Source organism: Alligator sinensis, unplaced genomic scaffold (genome assembly GCF_000455745.1).
Source record: "Alligator sinensis unplaced genomic scaffold, ASM45574v1 scaffold1581_1, whole genome shotgun sequence".
NCBI lineage: Eukaryota > Metazoa > Chordata > Crocodylia > Alligatoridae > Alligator > Alligator sinensis.
Window position 1 is genome coordinate 760289 of NW_005842641.1, and position 22832 is coordinate 783120.

At 41.9% G+C, this 22832-nt stretch overlaps 1 protein-coding gene across 7 annotated transcripts in view; it reads left to right on the forward strand.

The window, feature by feature from the left end:
• TTBK2 (tau tubulin kinase 2) overlaps positions 1–22152 on the forward strand; it is a 171699-nt gene extending 149547 nt beyond the window's left edge. For all 7 annotated transcript variants that reach the window (XM_025215335.1, XM_025215333.1, XM_025215334.1 and 4 more), the window contains 2 exons: positions 12507–13795; positions 15306–22152. In XM_025215335.1, the coding sequence (XP_025071120.1) occupies positions 12507–13795; positions 15306–15774 (1758 nt within the window). In that variant the 3' untranslated portion in view covers positions 15775–22152. The remainder of the gene's footprint in view (positions 1–12506; positions 13796–15305) is intronic.
• The last annotated feature ends 680 nt before the right edge of the window (positions 22153–22832 follow it).

The window sequence follows — 22832 nt, forward strand, 5'->3', positions numbered from 1 at the left end:
TTTCCTGCCTATGCAGGGGGTCAGACTCGAAGATCTATTGTGGTCCCTTCCGACCCTAACATCTATGAATCTATGAGTTTGGGATTGGAGTAGATGACCTCATGAGGTCCCTCCTAGCCCTACTTTCCTATGATCCAATCAAGAAGCTGTCTAATACAGTTCTCAAATAGATGAGGGAGGGGAAGCCCTTATATTTTTTTTTAGGGAAACTCTGTTACAGCCCTGATGGTCACAGTCATGGTTAAACTGATGTATAGCTAAAAAGGTTCTGATTTCAATCTGTACAGGATTGTTTTTCCCCCTCTCCCCTTCCCTACTTACGTTGGAGGCAGTCAGAATTGTTTAAGCAAGACTTTCCCCAGAAATATGTTTGCCTGAATAGAGAAGAACAGGTTTAATGACGGTAGAAATTTCAGGGATTTAGGGTAGCTCACAGCTGATGAAACAGTTTGTAACAGAAATGTAGATTTGGGAAAGCGCACTGAAATTCTACTAGCTCCTTTCTTTAAATTGTTTGAATTTTTTTAATCTATTATCTGCTACCACTGAACATAAAAGTATAGGAAAAAGAATGTTCTTATTATTAATGTATTTATTCTGTGAATTTGACAACAATGATGGGTGGATTAAAAAAACCAACAAACTCAGTAACTAGAAGCTTTCTTTGTTTTCACTAATTACCACTAGGCACTTCTGAAGTCTGGCCGTTAGTGGTGAGGTGACTCATAGTTTCACCATTTCCTTTGCCAGCCATTTTTTCTTTATTTGAATCTTTCATCCAACAAAATAAATTCTCAAAATAGCAAAATGTGATTTTAAAATCACAAAATTAGACGGGAAGACCGAAAGATGACGTATACCAGCAATTACTTAATTTCTTAAATTAGCTGGATTCATGGTATCCTTTATAAAAAAGTTTAGCCAATATACTTTTCTTCAGATGCAGACAGGTCTTTACAGTAGAGTTCTTGTACTTGCCTGATATGTCCAAACAATACATACAGATGTTTGGCATGTTCAAATGTTGTGCTGCTGCAGGGTTTGCTGGTATTTTGTGTTTGGAAGAAATAGAAGCTCTACAGACAATTTCATCACATCTGTCTTTGGTGCAATGAAAAATTAAGAATTATAGCACGTTAGATTAGCTTTGCCAGGGTGGAAGCTTTCCAAGTTGTAAATTAATGAAGAAACAATTAAGGGCAACAAGACAGTTAATGTGAGCCTGTGATATTTTTAAAATAGTACATTACCTGCAGAAAAAGCATCCATCTTTAGTGACAAGTCCTTCATGTCCTTTCTTCACCTTGCACCTTCCTTTAATGATAGTACGAGGTCTTAATGAAGGTCTGTACAGTAAATGAGCAATAGTAAGAGTATTTGGGCCCAGCCATTACTAGCTTTCTGAATGGATGAAACATCCTTGTGTTCAGGGTCACAGTAAAGCAAGAAGAATAAACACTGTAAAAATAAATGATTTTACCACTGATGTTTATAGCTCCTTAAATACACAGCACTTCAATAATCTCAGAATCTAAGGGAGCAAAAGTCCACACCTGTATGGCATGTCTGTTCCCATCCCTCCTCAGTTCTTTTTCTTATAGTTTTTAATGCCAATCTCCAAATTATTTTCAAAACAACTTTCATATGATACATATTATTTGCTCCATAAATTCATTATATATACTGGGAGTCCTGAAATGCTGGCTTAGGGAATCGAAATGGTAAATGGAGCATTTCAGCTCTAGATAGCTGACTCACTTTGGTGGTCAAAATTGTTGCTATCACATAGCTATTCCCTTAATTGCGTACATTAAATTAGTAAGCGGTTATGGTCCAATGTTTAGTAGCCAAATACATCATAAAACCAGTATTGCATTTGGCAGTAATTGGTACACTTGATGGCAGCCTCAGCAAAGGTGTCAAGGACTGTCAGACATAATTTTATTTCTGTCTGAAGATATTTTGTCTTACAAATAGCACCTTGGATCATTAAAACTGAAAAAGGTTGCACAAAAATTGCTTTATATTCAGTTTATTTTGTGAATTTATAAGTATTTTTTATGTGGTCATTTTTTTTCTTCTCATTGTTTGTATGAGTTTTTCAAATGACTGTAGGAGAGAGAAATCATTAAAACAGGTAAAAATAGGGGTGAAACAAAAAATAGATGTAGGTGTATAGTATCTTAAAGCACATTGAATTTATTTTTGCAAACTGACTCAATTTCAAGCTGTTAAGGAAAAGTATAGTGCATAGGGATACTGCCTTTTTCTTAGACATGGACACATTTGCAGCCGGTCCTACTCCATCTCTTAGGTGCCAAAATGTGAGCCTATTTCATCCTGTTCAGGTCCATGGAAAACAGTCAGCAGACAAGGCAGAAAGGTCCTCCTTTTGTTTGTTGCATTTATGATTGTATCTTATGGCTAAACTTTTGGCATGTTACAAAAATAGGCATGTTAGCATTTTTTCAGGGACTGGAACAGCATGAAATAGGATCATACTTAAGCATCTGTGTTCACTTCTAGGCACGTAATATTTGGAATAGAATTAGACTCTCTTTCCCATATGACCAAAATGTCAAGACAAAACTACTGACCAGCTCTTGGCAATGATGAGTGCCTCTAGCAGACGCCAACAAGATTACTTAAAGCCTATTTTTTCACACTATAAAACTAATGTTTAGATTATCAGCCTAGAACTTAAACAGGCTCAGAGTTCAGTTATGCAAAATGCTATGCAAATATTTTTGCAGAACCGTGCCCAGAAGAGGTTGCAATCAAAGTAATTTGATAGGGGACATGTCTATACTGTAAAGTTACTACACTGCTCTTCATGGACTCCTTTTTCTATTGGAAGGAGTGTACGGGGCTATCATGCTTCCAGCTTAGGAGGGAACCTACACAAAACAGCTTGACATGTTTCAGGGTGCCACTGGCCAAACATGGTAAATTTGCCATGTAGATCCCTCTTTAGGTATGGAGCTTTAAACACTGTTTGTGATCAGCTATATCAATATAGATGGACTTTACCTGAATGGATGAAACCAAACCATGTTGTAGCTGTGCAAAGGAGCTGTGCTCTGCATCTATTTTAGGGCCTGTCTATAGAGACAAAGCCACATTATATCACAGGTGGGCCTCCCAAGTATTCAAGCACTTCTCTGATATACCCAACATCTTGTATATGGATTTGAAATGAACGGAACAAAAAGTCATTCACAGACTAGATTGTGTTAAGAATAGTCTAAACCAAGACTACAGATTCTTATCCCATTACCTGGATTAGCTTTATTAACCTCTGTGTGCCTCAGTGGATTAACTGCTTTGTTTTTTTGTCTCCTACCCATCTTGCCCCTTTCAGCAGTACCATCTTCTTTTTCTTTCCCCTTCCATACGATTTGTATTCTAATCTCTACTTTCTGCAGTTCCTTCATAGCATCTGATGAAGTAAGATTCTGCTTACCAAAGCCTATACATCTCTGATTTAGCTAGTCTATAAGGTGCAACTCTACCTTGCTTTCTGCCTGACTTCAGACTAAAGCAGCTAACTACTTCCCTGTGTTAATGGACTTGGCCAAAGAGTAATTTAGTACTGGAGTAGGAGGAGTGTATTCCTGTAATCCTTTATATCTTTCTGCAAATCCTAAAACTTAAACACTTGTGAGTGGCAGAGGGAGGGTTAAAAAGAAAACTAACTTTTGATTGATCATAGTCATTTTTTGCAGAGTGCTTAGACATAGCCTGCAAACCTCCAGGGGTCCACAGACCACAAGTTGAAGACCACTGATTTAAAAAAATCGGACAAAATATTTTTATCTTTCAAAAAAGATATCTAAGTTGGAAAAGTACCAATCTTTAATAATGAGCTCTGAAATAATAGCTTTAATAATAGCTTTGAAAATGAAAATTCAAAGCTTTTCTAAAGTAATTTTATCTTCAGTTTTATTAATAAGTTTCTGAAAATTACAGACATTTTCTCTGCTGGAGCAGGAATTAATAGAGTTCTTAGTTTCAGAGAGATCATTTAAATATAACAAAATATAACAAAACCTATCCCTCAGCTAAGAAGAAAAGTGTATTTCTCATATCCTGTAGTTGGGACAATGATCAGCTTGTCTCAAAATTATTAAATTATTATTTATTAGTTGTGTTACCATAGTGTGGTGGAGTCCTGAATATTTCAGCTGCATTTTAAGTAGTGATGCTAGAGAATGACTGTTAGGGAAATTAGCAACAATGTTTTGCATTTAAAAATATAAAAAATATTTTAATATAATATGTATAATATAAACCTCTGTGTGATGGATTTAAAAATATTTATAATTTCCAGTGTCTTTTTTTTTACTTTAGTTACTAGTTAATTGGAAAGGCAGAATACAGAGGTATGAATTATAAAAGACCTTCCTTGATGATCTAATTTAATTTTCTACTGGAAATTATTAGATATTCTATCAAATCTATATTTAGAAGCAGTGAATAAAGTATGGTAGTAAACATATGATCTGTAGTAGTCCCTGTCCATTGGCCTTGCAGCAGAATCCAAAATCCTTTTTAGGGAGTCAGTGCCAAAAGGGTCTGTACCCAGGGTGGCAGGGACAGGGGCAGTGGCTGTAGCTGGGCTGGCTGCAGCGGTGGCTGCTGTTCTTGTGCCCACTGTAAGAGGTGCTCCAGTCACCCACCTCTCATTATTCTATTGGTCAGTAGATGCCAACTTTTCAGAGGCCAAGGTGTTGGCTTGAGCATCATTTTGGTTACATTACTGAGTCTCCATATCAGTTGGGCCTGAAGAATGAAAGCAATCATGAGGAAGTATGGATTTAGTGACTATGAAAATCATGGGTGAGATAGCAGCTTAGGATGTCATCTCTTCACTCCTTTAAGTTTATGAACACATGAAACCCCAAGCTTGCATGCTTAGAAAAAGGCTGGGTCCAGGTCATAGATAGAAGTGACTATTTTTTATCTGGAAATCTCCTATCAAGACCAAAGAAACCCAAATTCTCCTTCATGGTCTCAGAAAAGAAGTTGTAATAAATCATTTGGCTAACTTTTTATCATCCCAAAGGTGGCCTGTTATTGTGTGTTGGTGTTGGACAGAGAAGTGGAAGGATTTGGGCCGTGGGAAGGAATTTCTTCATACAGTAATAATCTGTCTCATTTATTTTCTCAAATCCCTGCAGTTTCCTTCTCTTCCTAGGGTAGTAGCACATCATTTTCCTCTTTCTTTAGCCAACAGGGAAGATTTTCTTTAGAAGATGTTCCATCTCTTGGGGATTGGAGCCAGCATCTTAGTGCCATGGAAAAATATTTTCTGGAGTTTTTGTTCAGGTCTTTTGTAACCCAAAGAAGAGCTTAGTGGAAAAATTATCCTGGGTCCTAGTGAAACCAGAAATTCAGGTTGCAAACTATTAATTTTTCCCTGACTACCAGAGAGTAAAGGTTTTGCTACTTTTGTGATCTTTAAAGAGTCTTACTCCCACATCCTTATAGCCTCATAGATCTATTATTTCTGCTAGATAACAGCTTTTTAAATATTGTCTTTCCTTCTAGTTTGGCCTCAGTTGCTTTGGGTTTTTTCAAAGCCACATCTGAAGTTGCAGCAGCCCTTGCAAGAAAGATCTCTGCTTAAGTGTGTCCTTAAATTATCACTTCTATTGATTAATTGTCAAGATTGAGTGCTGAGGCTGGTAAATGAGACACACCAGGCATTTTTGAGTCCCTGGTGTTTATGGTGAATAATAAGAAGGTATTCTACCTGCCTTGTGAAGGAAGGAATATTCCCATTCAAAGAGAGAATTGTGAAACTCTAAAATTGTCAGCAGTTTTCATTTTGTGGTCTGGGTCAGTGACCCAGAAAGCTGTCCTCTCTTTTTTTTCCAGTATCATATGCATTGCTCCTATGTGCTCAGTACAGGGTTCTTCACCTGGCAATTCCTACCTCTTGGGTCTAGTGGAAATCTAGACTATCTAACAAGAAAGAAAAGGACATGAATCTCTTTCTTCTCAGGTGCCCAAACTGCACAAATCTGTTGAAAAGCATCTCATTTCAAGAAATAAACAGGCTTCACATCACAGCTAACTTAGCCTGACGGGCTGATGCATGCACAGGAGAACCCAGCCAGATGAGAGATCATGGTCAAGCAGAGAGAACTGTTTCCACATAAACATGTTTGAGCTTAAGAGTGCCTGCTGGCTTTCTGGAACTTTAGAAGGAGAAAGAATGTCTTCATTAAACCAGCATAAGAATAGTTACTTGGGGTGCACCAACAGAGATTTTTTGGGCCAGTACCGATGGCTGATTTTTAAGGAGCCATATTGGCTGATACTGATATGACTTCTGATATGCAGGTGGGCAGCTTGGAGAGCAGCATCTGCTTGATAAGTCTGTTGTGGGGGAAGGGGCGAGGCGGGTGGTGAAGACTGAGGCCCCTGCAGTGGGGGAGGGAGTGGGGCAGAGTCAGGCAATGCCCAGCTGGAGTGGAGCACGGGACACAGCCGCAAGTGGCTCATCCGGGGGGCACCTCCCACCACTTCACACACCCCAGGAGGGCATGGGGGAGGCATGTGCCCCCAGATCTGTGCATGGGGTGAGGGCAGCCTGCCACTGCGGGCTGGGACTGGGGCAGCAGCCAGGGTAAAGTGTGGGACAGAGGCACAAGTGACTCATCTGGTGAGCGTGGGGGGTGGCTTCCACTGCTGCACGTATCCTGGGAGGGCATGGGACATGTGCCCCCGGATCTGTGCATGGGGTGAGGGCAGACTGCTCCTGCTGGCTGGGGCGGTGCTGGACTCTTCCCAGTGGGGGTGTTGGGCTGGGGCTGTGCTTGGGGCGGGCAGTGGCAGCGCTGGAAAGGGAGGGTTGGAGGGCTATGACAAATTTTGGGGTGGCTGTAGCTCCCCTCCCACAGCCCTTCTCCTAGCACCGCTGCTACCTGCCCTGAGCACAGCCCAGCCCAGCCCCCTGCCCCTACCCCAGCCCCACTCCCTCCCTTACCACGGGGGTCTCAATCTGCGCCCTCCCCCCCACCTCCCCTTCCCTCACAACAGACTTACCAGCTGGACTCGGCTGTGTGCATGCATGGGGTATTTATTGGCAACGTTATTGGTCACAGCCAAAATAAAGCTGATTGCCGAAACTGCCAATTTTTCTTATATCAGTACCTATCCGATATGGGACCAATGTATTGGTGCACCTCTAGTAGTTCTCTCTCAAAATTGACTGGGACAGTGTCGCTGGTAGGTGTTGTAAGGCTTCGGTCCCTTTCTGGTTGGTGCCTTCCTACCCAGCGATGTCAGGATGAGACCGCACCCTGAGGCCACCTAGATGGTTCTGAGTGCTGTCCCTACTCACCTGCCATGACTTGGATGTTGATAGATGGGGAGTCTATTCCCTGTCGGTGGTCCCAGAGAGGTCGTGGCCCTGGTCTTTCTTCATGGGGCTCCAAGCCTCCCCGTTACCCCACCCTTACCACATCCACAGCCTGGGAGAGCTCTGCTCCCTGTAATCTTCCCTGGGACTATCACTTCTCACCTGTGAGGCCCACCCAGGTGTGGCCAGGTATGTTTGGCTGTCAATTGCTCTGGATAACTAAAGCATGCCCTGCCTGGGGTAACGATAACTTAGAAGTTTCTTTGCTCAAAGCGAAGATGTTTGGCGTCTGCCGATTAAATATAATGGGACTCTGGCTCCCCAGGACCCCTTTACCTCCCTGGGATGGGCGAATGAATCTTCGTCTGTCCCTCTGGTTACCTTTCCCAGGGATCAGCAGGCTAGGAGTTAATCACTCCTGCTCCCACCACCTGGTAAAGGTCGCCTTTTCCCCACTGGGCTCTGGGTCAGTTGCCATCTGCTCCTCCCTCTTCACCCAGCTGCCCGTTGGGTCTTGTCCTTGCTCGCTGCCCTTCTCCACCAGGGTAGCTGAATGTTCCAGTGCAGCCTGGTCTTCACTCACAATGGCGGGGACGACCTCCTTCTCCCTGCCATGCCCCTCTGGCCAACTTCAGCTCCCCGAGCCTTGACCTGTGGTTTTCCTCACCGGGGTTTCCTGGTGGACGCTGGGGCTTCTTGCCATGTGCCCAGCTCCACTGATCCTACCCGGCTCTGCCGCCTGCCTTTCCCCGCCAGCGCTCTGCCTCTCCCTGCTCAGCTACACTGCCCGTCTCTCCCTGGTGGCGTTTTCCACTCCCTCCAAGCAGCTGGGTGTTTTTCCAGCTGCCTTTTAAGCAGCCAGCACTGCTTTTAGGCCCTGCCCCCGGGGCTCACTGATCTGCAGGCTCAGGCAGCTGTGGAACTGCCGAGCCTGCATTCGGAGTGTTCTTTCAGCTGCCGCTTGTCCCAGTCCCTGCGGTGAGTATCGGGGCTTGTCAGGCAGGATCCCAGGACATGTTGGGAAGGGGGCTTCTGCCTCCCCTCCCACACACCAACAGCCCAAGTCTCTTCTTGTCTTCAGTTAAGTGGAAGAGAACTTAGTAAAAGCTCTATGAATCTCATATGACTTGAATTGCCATGCATGCTAGCTCATCATATCAGAAGTATTGCCAAGAGATTAGACACTTTGTGCAGAAATATTTGGTAACTTTCTAAACAATGGGGATCCTCTCTATAAATCTATCAACAAGAAAAAAAATCTAGATGCAGTAGTCTGTCAGTTGTCCAGAACCAGGGCATTTGGAGTACAGCACATTTTCTATTACATGGATTAACAGATTTGTTTATGATTTTTTTCTTCTTTTGTCTTTGTTTGGAAGATACGTTAGAAAAAATAAGAAATCAGCACTTAACGGTACGCAACATTGGTGAGATCACATAGATCCTCCTCTGCTGACCTCCTAATTGTATCTCTCATCTGGATCATTTCCTTATTCTTTTGTGTTCAAGACCTGCTACGATAAGGACAAGCATTTCATCAAGAATCAGATTCCTGACATCTCTCAGCCTGCCTTTTGACTGAGAACTTCTGAAACATTAGGGTTTCAATTGAGGTGGACCAAATCATTTTCTTATCTCACAAAGCAGCCTGTTGTCCAAAATCTCTTAGTTGGTATAGTCTGTTTTATCAGCATGACATAGGACTGGAAGGGTTCAGATTTCCTTAAGGTTTTCATAACATTTAGCCCCTGAATTCTTAAAGATACTGATATCAATTCCTGGAACCATAGGGAACTAGGGCTTCATGCATGGAGAAGGGTAGCTTTGTTTCTATAGTATCCTATAGAGATCCTCCGTATCATTAGGATTAAATTACAATCCATGAGGCAAAATGGCTTATGGACATTAGGAATGGTGTGTTTTAAACTTTAAAAAAAGGAGTAATTAGAGATGTGATTCATTAGGGAGATCAATTAAAGGGGAATAGGATGTTAGAAAGTTGTCTCATTTCTTGGTCCTTTTTTCCTGGAATGTAACATCCCATTTTTTCTCCATTCTTGTACATTTCCCTTCATACTCTGAATGTTTCTTAGGGTATTTCTTATTAAAACCCAGGATCTGTGCAGTAGTAGACCAGTCATGAACATTTTTTATGCTTACTTTCTCTTTGTTTTTGATGACTGGATCAGTATAGTACATATAAGACCTCAGAAAACATTTGAATTTTTCCTTGAATCCTGAAGTGAGATAGAGACTATGACTTAAAATGAAGGTAAAGTTTCCTTAAGATGAATGAATCAGACTGAAATTAGAAAGAGGAGGACTGTACCCTTGAGGATGTAAACACTCTTCAATTTGATTGGTTTTCAACATGCCATTCTGATTCAGTGAATAGGAGAGTAACAGGGACTGTACTGTATTGATCCAGTCACTGAAAGCAAACTAGCAGGTAAATGAGAATACAATTTGCCATTTGCTGCCAAGGATTCTAGACACCTAGGGGCTTTGTTGCACATTAATTTAAAGCAGCTCTTGGAGCTCTTAATCCCTGGATTGTCCACACATTAACACCTGAAACTAGTTTTAAGCACACTTTAAATGACTTAGTCATACCATTCCAGGGAGGTGGATCTTTCATCCGTTTTACAGTTTATGTTCCGTTAATGTGTGGTCACTCCCCACAGGTGAACCATCCAAGTTGCAGCCCTTCAACATCCTAGTATGCAGTGCCTTCTCTCCAACCCCTCTGTTGTGTGGACAAACTTTCCACCCCTGAACTCTACTGCCTAGGGGTGTGGGGTGCTGGCACCAAGCCAATTCCTCCTCCCACCCCAGGGTTGCAACCACATGCAATCAGCCTGCAGAGCACATGCCAGCTAGCCAGGTTGCAGGACATGGACAGGCCCAGGAGTGGGGTCTAGAGGCTCAGCGGGGGAACAAGGTAGGGGGCCAGATAGGGTCCCCATAAGCTGGGGTTTCCTTCCCAGGGCAGGGTCAGTATTTCGCCCAAAAGTGCCTTCCCTACTGCTCCCACCTCCCAGCTACCCTGGGAGACGCAACCAGTACACCCCCGCCCCTACAATTCCAAATCCCAATGTATTAAAATAACAACAGCAGAAGCAGCGGCCAGACAGGCAGGTTAGCCCTTCCCTGCCTGTTCCCTTGGTACTGACAGTGCAGGCAGCCACAAGTAAGTAATGCCACAGGGGCAGCGGGAGACAGGAAGCAGGGAGGGATCCCTAGGGGGTAGGGGGTGAAGGGGAAGCCTGGAATGGGGTTGTTGGGTGGGGGGCTGGGGAGGAAGATTCTTACCTTTCAGCTCTCCAGGCTCCTGCTGACCTGAAGTGCGACTGCTCCAAACTCAAGCTAGCTCTAACACCTATCAATGTTTGTGCAGCTCACAGGGTAAGGTGTAACAAGGACCTAAGTGGGAAAAGCTACTGCATTGTCATTCTCAGTTGGAACAGCTTGGGATTTCAGCTACCTTCCTCCTTTCTGGTTATTTCTTCGCTTTCTCCTTCTACAGCCAGTGAAAATTCAATTTTTCGTACTTTAGTGGCAGGAGAAGAGATGTTCATCCTTTCTACTAAAATATTACCTTCACAAAGGCAGTGGTGCACTAAGACCAGCTTCACAAGTGTAAACTCCTGTTTCTAGCTGACTAACAGAAGGCAGAGTAGATTTGCACTTTTATAGACTAAGACAAAGATGTATAGCGTAGGTTTCATAAGCAGAGGGCTTACTTCATCAGATGCTGTGAAGGAGCTGCAGGAGGCAGAGCTGCTAAATAGAAAGCCGTGATTAGAATACAAAGGTAGGGAATTCGAATTAATGATTAGAATACAAAGAGTAGAGCTGCTTTCTGATTGGTAGCTCTACTTCCTGCAGTCCCTTCACAGCATCTGATGAAGCAAGCCATCTGCTTTCAAAAGCTTATGCTATACATCTCTGATTTATTTGGTCTTTGAAGGTGCAAATTTATCCCACCTTCTGCCTGATTTCAGACTAACACAGCTGGCTACCGCTCTATAGGTTTTTTGAACTGCATCCCATAGTCTAAGATTTAAATATTGGAATGATAACCTTAAATTTTAGGGACTTAAGAAGAGCAGTGTAATAAATCACAGAATGATGTGGCTATTTTTTCCTTAACACAAAAAAATCAGTTTCTGTAACTTCAGTTTTGTTATGCAATATGGCTAATGCTTCTTGTGTTGTTTCTGTAAATTACTTGTGTCAGCTGAATGTTGTGCTTGAAGGCAAACATGATCCTAAAACAACAGAAGTCCTTGCTTACATGATATTGTTAAAAATGAACAAAAAGAATGAACCTCAGTATAGCTGTTACATACATATTGTTCATGTTGCTGTCAGCTCCCAGTGTCTTTTTGGCTCTCATAGAAGTAGATTTAATATAGTCAGTATTAACTGAGATATTTGCCCCCAGGACCTAACAGTTGAGTCTGATTTTATGAACCAATGGTATCGTTCTGTTTGATATTCTAAAAGCACATTGAGCTCTGTAGAGAACTTCTACTGCAGCAAGTTCTAGTGGCACCTATTGTATAACACTGCAGATTCCATGACAGCAGTGAAAGTGGCTGCAATCAGCTTCCCCTTCCCACGGCAAAGAATCCAGGAGGATTTTGTGGCCATCATCAAGTTCCAGTCATCAAGTTTCCTCCTCTTTCATTCCTGACTGCACAGTTTGACAGTTTTTACAGTAATGTGCACTTCTGACAATTTTACTCTTAATATGAATATGAATGCGTAAAACCTCCCCCTAAAAATATGCACAATATTATGAAAATAAAATATAAAACTTAAGAACCAGCTTCAGGAGTAAACTGTTCTCTGGCAGGATTCTTGATGATGCTCCCCTTTTTTGGCAGAGATCATTTTTGTTTTCACATGGCATACACCACACATTTTGTCCCAAGGTAGTGGAGATTATTATTTTCTAATTCTGTTTATGAAATGCTGTTTATGAAATTAGCTAATTTTTATTCTATTATTTGAACATGATAATCGACAGAAACAGGAAAACTTTGAACATGCACTGTATTCTAACAAATGTAATCTATATAACATGGTATTCCTCAGCTTTTCATCTTTTTCCTTTAATTTTCTATTATAGATAACCATACTCAGGCCTTCAGTGGCATCCACCCAGTCTGCTTCTGAGAGCTTTCATTATGGCCACCAGCTAGAGAAGAGAGACTGGGACAGTCAGCCTATGGAAAACACTGTGGAACTTTCTTCTCCTAAGGAGAATTTTCTTGGATTGATAGTGACAGACAGTGCACTTCCAAATAGTGCCAGCAGACCAGATTTGGTGCTTCAGTTGGATCATATCAGCCAGGAGGGGCTTGGGAGAGAAGAACATGTCAAAGAATGTGTCAAATTAATAGAGTATGGCCAAAAGGATGTATTTGAACAAAATAGCAGGAGGCACAAAGAGGAAGACCCTGAACATCTCCCTGTAAAATCTGAAGAAGAAAGGCTTCCCATCATTTCTGAGGATGCCATTGAAATACTAAGCAAAGGGCAGAATTCTCCTCCACTAGCAAACTCAAAATCTGCAGAGGAGGAACCTCCAGCCACTGTTGAATCTGCTGAAGAATCAAAGCCGAGGACTTCTTGCTTGGTGCCAAATCAAGACGCAGACCTTGAAGTTCTGAAATCAACAGGAGCTGAAAGGACAGATGTTGTTCCATCAAGAGTTATTGACCCATTTGCTGAGAGAGAAGGAAAACAAATAGTAGCAGTGCAGGAAAATGGTTTCCATGATAATGAGGAAAATGATCGTGCTGAAGACTTGAAATGCCACCAAGTGGCACTTACTACTTTTTTGCATCAGGAGGGCAAAAGAGAGAAAAATGCCCCAAGAAATGGAGAATTGTTTCATTGCATTTCAGAGAATGAGAGTTCTCATCAGTCCAAGAAAGACATAGTTAGATCACCCTTTGTGTTCAGGCAGAGTCGCATACCGGTTTTAGCACAAGAGATAGACATGACATCAGAATCCACTTCTCCTGTGTCAGCAAAGGAAAAACTTCTCTTAAAGAAGGCACATCAGACAGACTTGGTCAGGCTACTTGTGGAAAAGAGGCAGCTTAAATCCTTCCTTGGTGACCTTTCAAGTGCCTCTGATAAGTCACTGGAGGAAAAAGTGTCTGCTGCTCCTGTACCATTTTCTGAGGATGAAGTCTTATCCTCTTTTTCCAGACTGACACTGGACTCACATTTGGGCAAGCAAGGTGAGGATGGCTCTTTGTCACCCAGTAGCCCTCAGTCCAGAAAAAGCAAGATTCCAAGGCCAGTGTCTTGGGCTACTACTGATCAAGTCACCAGTTCAAGCTCAGCTCAGTTCTTTCCTCGGCCACCACCAGGAAGACCACCACCAAGACCTGGAGTAGAAGCCAGGTAATACAGGCAACCTAGAAACAGTTTTTAAATATTTTACTTTAGAGTTGTTTGGAATAAGTTTGCAGTAAGTAAGCAGTGGTGATGGCCCAGACCTTCTGTCATTTGTAAACCCATTTCTTTTAAAAGTACTGTTTTTGAGTTATGTGAGAAATACCATGACTGGTTAAAAAGAACTTTAGCTTAAACACAGATGTTAGACATTTGCAGTTCTTTAGCGTGTGACAGAAGGATGTCGCAGTCTCCCTGCTGACCTCTGTAATAGACCAGCAGAATTTTAAAATGCTTGTCTATAGTTAAATCTGTATTCAGAACATAATTGAAAATGACCTGATTTTAAGTAGTGCTTAAAAACTCACAAAACTCATTGAAGTTAATGAACCCATTAAAGTCAGTCAAGTGTAGGCCAATTACTCATGGGCCCTTGTGGATAGGCAGCCATGATCCTGTTTCTTGTGTGTCTAGACTAGGGATGAACAAAATACGGCCTGCAGGCTGAATCTGGTCCACCAGGTGATTTCATTCAGCCTGAGGGCAGGTGCCTACCATTCCACTGTATCCAGCCCGGCCCTGGGCTGCTCCTGCTGTGCTTGTATGGGGCTGAGCCCTACTTACTCCCTCAGGACAGCACATAATGTGTTCCTACCCTCGCCCACGGGATGGCCCTGACTCCGGCCCCGCAGGTAGGCAAGCAGCGGCAGCAGGCAAAGGAAGGGTGGTGGTGGTGGATGAGCGGAAATAGTGGCAACAGTGGCAGTGGTGGCTTTGGTGAGTGGGAGGGAAGCAGTGGTGGGTGGGAGTGCAGCGTCAGTGTGGGGCTCACACCAGTTCCCCATGCCCAGGGCTGGTAGTGGCCTAGGGTGGGGTGGCAGGAGCACAGAGCTTGGGCTGGTGGGGGCTCAGGGTCCGCCTGGCTCCATTGCATGGTGCTCCCTGGGGCTTGCATGCAGTTCCCGGGTTTTCCACCTAAGCTGTGTGCCTCTGGGGACAGCCCCATACGACGGAGCCAGTGGCCCAGCCCCACTCGCTGCCATGTGCAGGTCATGGGGAATGGCGAAGAGCTTTGTGCTATGCAACTGGTCTGGTTCCAGCCCTCTCCCTGCTGCACCCCATTACCTGCACTATTGGCTTCATCATGTGGGGCTACCCCCCGTGGCACAGGACTTGGGTGGAGAATCCTGGAACTGCATGTGAGCCCCATGTGATGGAGCCAGCAGCCCAGCCATGTGCCATCCTGGGGCTTGCTGTGACTGTGTACCTCCAGGGGGTTCCACCTGCTGTGGGCCATGAGTGCCCCAAGGGCCTGTTGCCTGCTGCTGCCATTGGCAGCAGGGGCTGTGTAGGGGGGGGGGGGGGGCGGCTGTTTGTGTACACGTGTTTGTTTCTTTCTGTTTTTGCTAAATCAGAGAATTTATGATTTTTAAACAGAGAAAACCAGGATCCCTGTTGAGCAGTAGTGGAGAAAGTAGAACCAAGTTGTGGAAATAATTTCACTTAATTTCTTTTAAAGGTTACGCAGGTACAGAGTCATTGGGAGTAGCAGCTCGGACTCGGACCTTATCTCTCGTCTGGCTCAAATCCTTCAGAATGGATCTCAAAGACCAAGGAGTTCCACCCAGTGTAAGAGTCCAGGATCTCCACATAGCCCCAAAACACCACCCAAAAGCCCTGTCATCACCCGACGCAGCCCTAGTGCCTCCCCTAGGAGCTCTTCTTTACCCCGTACTGCCAGTTCTTCACCATCCCGGGCTGGGAGGCCTCACCATGACCAGAGGAGTTCATCCCCACACCTTGGAAGGAGTAAATCACCTCCTAGCCATTCAGGCTCCTCATCTTCTAGGAGATCCTGCCAACAAGATCACTGCTGCAGTAAACCAAGCAAGAATGGTCTGAAAGGATCTAGCAGTTCTTACCACCACTCCCCAAACACTAAAACCCCAACAGGGAAGAGCAAATCCACCAGTAAACTTAGCAGATAGGAACTGGGCCTTGACAGGTGTAAAAGCCTCCTTCTAAATCTGATGCATGTTATGTCTGTGTACTGTGTATTTAAAAAAATGAAAAAAATCAGTGTTGAATCCTCGCTTTCAAAAGAAAGTTACCATATAATAAATTCCTTATGACAAGACATACTGTATAAATGAGTGGCCAGGCATTGCCTAAAAACAGGCAGCAAGCAGATCGGGGGGTGGGTTAGGGAGGGGGGAAGAGGACAGAGAAGGAATGTCAGGACAGTCTAAGATACGTGAAACTTTTAAAGTTAAAAATATCTCCAACGTGAGTGTTTTAAAACATTTTTTTTAAAATTATTTATTTTTATTTTGCTTAGCTAGGAGAGTTGGCCTAATTATTTAAGGCCTGTCTCAAAAGAATATGTAACAGAACCTGAAACATGAGTTTTTATTTCTGCATTGACACCACCACCTCTAAGACAGCGACTGCTCAGGCCTGTATTTGTAGAATTTTAAATAAGCACGTTATTTGGACAGCTGATATTTCTGATTTGCATATCTTTTCAGTGTTAGGCTGTGCACGTCTTTTTCCAAGTCAACTCAGTGCCCCTCCCGTTCTCCCTCTCCCGTGGCACATATTTCCCTACCTAAAAAAATAACAAATGTTACCCCTTCTTTTACACTGATGACATTTTAAAAATGAATTTTAGACTTCCCAGAAGAGTTTTTATAGCAATATTTTGCAGGGCATTAAGAACTTTATCTTAAATTGTACTAACTTTGCCTTCCAGCACCATATGCTCCCTCCTGGCGTGCATCCTGGAAGCAGTAATTCCAGTGAGATCTGGATGAAGGAAGGAAAAGTCTGCACCCCAGAGGATGGTTGCAGATTTATTATATTGTGCAGTATATGTTAGGTCAGGTGTGTGGTAACTGTTTACATGCTTATTTGCATACAAGAGAGTGCTCTCTTTCACATTAGTAACGGTACACTTAAGCCATTTGGCATTATTCACAATGTCACTCTCGACATCAAACTCAGAATAACAATGTTGAGGAGGAATTGAGACAATTACAAACTCTGATTAACATTTTACCTTATAATTCTAGTTCATAAAGATGAAATGTAAGTTGTTTTTAGGGCTAAAAGGCAAGTGCAGGATCTGTAAACTTTGGGGGCTTATAGTTGAGCAAATAGGCCTTCACTTCTGCCTCTTACAGGGTCTACATGAGAATGTTTGGCATCAAAACCATAAAGAAAACAAATCTTAGACAACTTCCTTGGTGTCATTCTTGTCTTCCTCTTGCCCATATGTCTCTTTGAGAAGCTTTGCGTCATTGTCTGTGGAATAAAGTCCATGGTGTTTAATTGTCCCAAACAAACTTTATTTAATATCTCTTAATAATCACTCATGCTGTAGAGGATCATTGTAGGATACTTAGAGGTACAGCAGCTTTTAATACATTCAGAAATGGAATAGTAGGTCAGAATAGTAAAACTCAGAGGTGTAAGCATAAAAAAGATGCAACCAGCATCCCTAATACTATGCATCTCAGGGATGTTGGATGTGTGGGAACCTTGTTAGTTACTGATCTGCTTGCTGTAGTCATATGCCTCTTCAGCCAGCATCTGTGCTTTTTATTTAACCTCTGTTTGCTGCCAAACTAATACCTTTGGATTCAAAAGGGAGTATTCCTTCTCTGAGCTAACACGTCTCTAATGCTGCATCAAAGCTGTCCTGGAGCTGCACTGAATTTCACTTGTTCTGTCTGACTGTGTTGGAATTTTTTTATTAACATGTATATTGTTTCCCGTAAGTAATGTAGCACAGTGTGGAACCTTAATTTCATTCAGGTTTCAAGCACTATAGAGGAATGCAATAGGTAGGGTATACCTGCTTTTTTTGAAGAAACTGTACCATTGGAAAGGCCTATTTCTTTGTATTATATTGTATAATAGGTGCTATACTAATAATTGCATGTCCTCATGGTAAATTATATAATATAAATATTTATAAATATATACATATGCTTATATAAACTTGCTTACTCTTTCTCATTCTTCATTTGTAATTTATGGACCATAACTGATGCAGTTCTGATTCTGTTGTGTGCCTGAATCTCTTGACATTGCATCTCCCGTTTCCTGAAAACAGTTGTCTGGCATGCACAAAGTCTAACAGCCATCACGCCTCAGTATGGGATTGAAGGGTTGGTGATTTCTCAGCAAGCCAGTGTTTTGCCTTGCAGCATTTTCTTTTTATTTATAGTTTTGTGTGTGTGTCTGTATGTGAAACAGGAACAGCAACTCAAAGGTACTGTATCTTTGATTCCAAGATAGGATTTGTGATTACTGGTTTTTATTTTACCATGTGAGTTTTTCATCTCCAATATTGCTTATGACACAGGAGCAGTGCTAATTAATGAATATCTAACAGATAAAAATGACAAAAAAAAATCAATCCCTTTATGATTTCCTAACTTATTTATTTCTGGTACACAGTAAAAAGAGTTATATCCCAAAATACATATCTTTCCCCAGGGCTTGCATATACTGGTTCCTAATGCAGCTCATGTTTTTCCCCATTTTTTCTGAAGAGCATTCACTGTGGTCTTTAAGATCTCTTTCTTTCACTGAGGTTATTTTTGCCATGGACTTTAGTGGGGGCAGTCCAGGGGGGCAGTCCAGCCTTCCCCTGTATGGAAATTAAAGTGTTTCAGGATCCTGACATAGTGGTGTCCAGAAACAGGCAATCACCATTATTGTAGGAATAACTTGTTTTAGCAGTGAGGAGAAACATAATATAAACATAATATCTAAAGAAGCTTTCCTACCCTCTTCTCGAAACTAAAGATACCATTGCTGCACATTATTCCCAAAACCCCAGAAAACGTAGGTGTTGTCAAAATACATTAGTACACTTGCACTTCCTGCCAATGACAAGAGTGGAAGTAGGTCAGACTGGGGATAAAAGTTAAAACCAGTAATGATACTCATGGTTATTTCAGTACAAGGCATGGAAAAGAATAACATATTACCTGGTAGTGGCATGCTACAGATTTGAGTTACCAACACTGATTCAGTAGCTGGTTAGAAAGCCATTGGATTGGCTAGGTGGCAAGATTCTGAAGTCTTCCTCTGACTTCTGATTGTTCCATTGAATCAACCCAGAGACCGGCTGCTATGCAGTTGCTGGCAGCTACTAATTTTTCAACTGCTTTCAGACCAGTATTCAATTCAATAAATTAAGGAAATCACCAGCAAAGCTTTGAGATAAGTGCTGAACTTTGGAATCTGTGAAGTGATGGCTGCTTATTGAAAATCTCTGGGCAATAGCACATACCATGAAAATCTGTACAGTAACTAAAAATAAAATGTTAATTGAATATGATAAAAATATTTACTTAAGGATAAAATCTATGGTGTAACTCATTTAGGTGGAAACTGTTCCCATATGGTATTTGTTACCACTGTGGCAAGTGTTGAGAGTCCTCCAGACTTTTTTCCTCTTCACTCATGTCCCCCTCCCAACCACATCCTCTCCCACCCCCCAGGAAAATTTTATATAAGCCATTATTTTTCTTTTTTTAATTTTGCTCAGGCATCCAGGAACACAAGGTATCGGCAGAAGAGCTATTGCCCTTGTAATGGTCATTTGTACATAAAGGTATAATTATTTATTTTTTTCCATTTGTACCATATCAAGGCTTTGTACAATGTTTTAAGTTCTGTTTTGAAATTATTTTGTATTTTATTTTTATAAACTGGTTCTAAATAAAATATTCATTCAGCATGCAAAACTTCAATCCTTGATTACTTTTCCTGTTATAAATGGAGAGCTGTACTAGTTGTGGTATACTCCCCCCACTTACACAGAAAGATGAAAATGAGACATTGCTGGTACTACAACAAGCAAAAGTGAGAGGTCTGTATTACAAACTAGAGTGACTGGATCAAATGGCTCATACTGATTCAGCAGTCTGATACTTTTAAGTTACAGTAGTAAGAGACACTTTGCTCTCATCCCTGCCCTGTTTCCTCTTTCCAACAGCAGCTGAGCCTTTAGACTCTTGAGCAATTTGCAGTACTGGGATGTGCAGTATTACCAAGCCACTGATTAGAACAATCTTAGGTTTGTTACCCCTCCTTCTACAAACTTGTTTGGCGAGATGGGTACAGGTTGGCCACCATCAGCATTAGTGGTTGTTTTCCAGTAACATGCATGCGTTTCTCTCTAATTGTTTGAAAGTACTGCTCTGTTCATTGAAAATCTTACAATTGCAATGTAAGTCCGTAAGAGGAGAGAGAAATTCCATCAATTCTGTTGCAGCTTTATTACTATCTAGGTATGCAGTACTAATGCCAGGCTAGATGAGGCAAATCAAGTGTCTAATCCTGCTTCCATTAATGGGAGCACTGCCAGTGAATTCAATTTCCTGTAGCTGGGACAGGTTTCACCCATTTTTAATGTAAACAGATTAAGTAATTTCCCACAACAAAAAACATAAATCAAGAATTCATTTAGTCAGTAACACTCCCATAAAACTATATTTGGTCTTGGTTTAAAAGCAGGAAGGAATTTAACATGCTTCAGGAGGAAGGCTACATCTATTACAGGCCAAGATAAATCAGTAGATCAGATGGGTGTGGAAGGGAGCAGCAGCTTTGATGTATGACAATGGAGATCAAAATACTAGAACTGGATAGCTCAGTGAGCTAATTTATAGCCCCTTCACTGCTTAACTTGGGTTAATTTGAACTTGATCACAAGGAAAAGATTTTGGTTCCAACCCTGGCCCTTGATAAATGTTAACTAAATGGCACACTTGCTAGCCTATGCTTAAAAGAGATCCAGCAATGGAATAAGGAAGCTGCAACAGGTAAAGGTTGAGGTGAGCAGTTGCTAGCCTGTTTTGTTCATAATCTTCAATACCAAGGAGGCCCTTGTCCACCCATTCTATTCACTGGGCTTCAGGGGTTGCAGCACTTGATTCAGGAGCATTAACTACTTCTCAGTTAAAAATCCAATTGTCCATAGCATAGACTCGCACTTCAATATGAGAAAAGCATGATGTACGTTCAGGATAGGCTCTCCCCAGAAACAGTGCAAAGAGAGCAAGTTCAGAAATTAAACGGTTGGAGAAATGGCCTCAAAAGAATGGTGAACAGGTAAGAATTAGCTATTGTAGTCTGGACCAGCTAGAGCCACTGTCCGGAACACACTTCACTATTCTAACTAGACTGTCACATCAGCATTGGCCAAGAGACCATAACACAAGTGTAGGCTGCCTTTCTCAGTTAAAAGGAAAATGAACAAAAATGAGAGAACACCCAAGTGCCTAGTCAGGTAGATAGGAATCCTATGTTACTCCTAAGCAATGGGAAACTTCTTATGCAACACCCAGATTTTGCCAGTTTAAAAATAAAAATGATTGGTAAGATTGCTGCATGCACTGCCTGTTTGTAGGAGCTAAATTTCCTAAAAGCCAAAGCTTTCCATTATGAAAGGAATATACCATATCCTAATTGCAATGAAAAATGCACTGTCCATATGACATTGTAAGCTTTTGAGAAATTTGCATGTAATATACTATGCTGGCAGGAAAGAACACTCATTAGCAATATTTTCACTTTGACTCAGCTGGTAATTAAACAGCAACTGGCAGGTCTTTTAAAAAACTGTATTAACAGGTAGTAAAGTTAACCTTGAAGGGGATTAAGAACATCAGAAGAAAAGAGAAACCAATGAGCCAGGGAAAGTAACACAATAATCTCCAAAGGTGATGTCACGGCAGTCCTAACTTCAAATATTGCTAAACATTGCTGGTGTTTCACATGTACCCTGGTAGAGAGATGCTTGCTTTGTGCTGGTATGGCACAAGTTAACCCTTCTTTCAACCACCGATTTATTCTTCTTTAGAAGAAAGGGGAGTAACAGAGCAGTGACTGCTGGGGTAAGGAGTGTTACTGAATAGCAAATTGCTTTCCCCTTGCCCTCTTTTCGTAAAATAGTAGGTGGAAGAAATGGCAGCCAGAGAATTTGGATGTGATGTATTCCTGCTACTTATATTTTTCCAGCTGTTTTGTTCATGTCTCGGGTGATGTGGTTTTTCTACAGTAATACTGGAGATTCAGCCCTGCTTGAATCAAAGTGTTCGTGAGTACGATCAGACCCTGTCATGATGCTTGCACAGGCTAGAAGGCGAGATCTGCCTAATGCTCACCTTCAATTCTTTTCATAGGCTTTAATTTGTGGATGCTGCTTGGAACTCTCTTAAAGAAGAGTCTTTGCATTACTCCTCCTTATTGTTGGCACCCTTAGCAGCATTCAACTTAAAAGGACTTTGTTGGCCTGCAGTTACAACAGGCCATTTCCCTAAACTGCAGAACATTCAGAACTGACTGCAAAAATACTACCTTCTTACTCCACAGATCCTTGTGCTCCATCAGGCAGGAGAAACAGAGTTGGATTCAAGTCCCTCTGTGTATCATCTGTGTTTGCTAATTTCCAGTTACAGGATCCATTCCTTTTTGCTTATGCAAAGTAACACTGTAGGCACAATTAGACCTGCAGAACTCACTTGTATTGGTGATACCTGAAAAGAAAAAGAGCCTAACTGGTATTTCAAATCATAGCATACAACCACAGGATGAGAGATTACAGAGTTATTTTTGTTTTCCATTGGGACATTACAAAAATAAACAATGTACCTTTGCTCTTTTTACAGTCACTTTTTAAAGTAAGCCCATACTAACTAGAATATTTCCTGTTACATGGCTGTGGTTTTTCTTATTTTAATACTCAACCAAATGAAGTCATCCATTAATTTTGCTTTTTCCATCAGGATAAATAACTCAGTTCTCCTCTGCTTCTATTTGACTTCAAGGGTCCTCCAGCCTCACGCACAGGTACAAGATATGGTATTCCTAAACCATTTCAGACAGATACGAGTTAGCATTTAGGAGTTCCTTTCTCTTTAGACTCCCCCTGGGGATATAGTTAAGAGAATGGAAGATCTTTAGATAAATCCTTAGGAAGAAGGAAGGCTTCTTCAAGAGCAGGAGAGAGGCTTGGCTCTGCTGA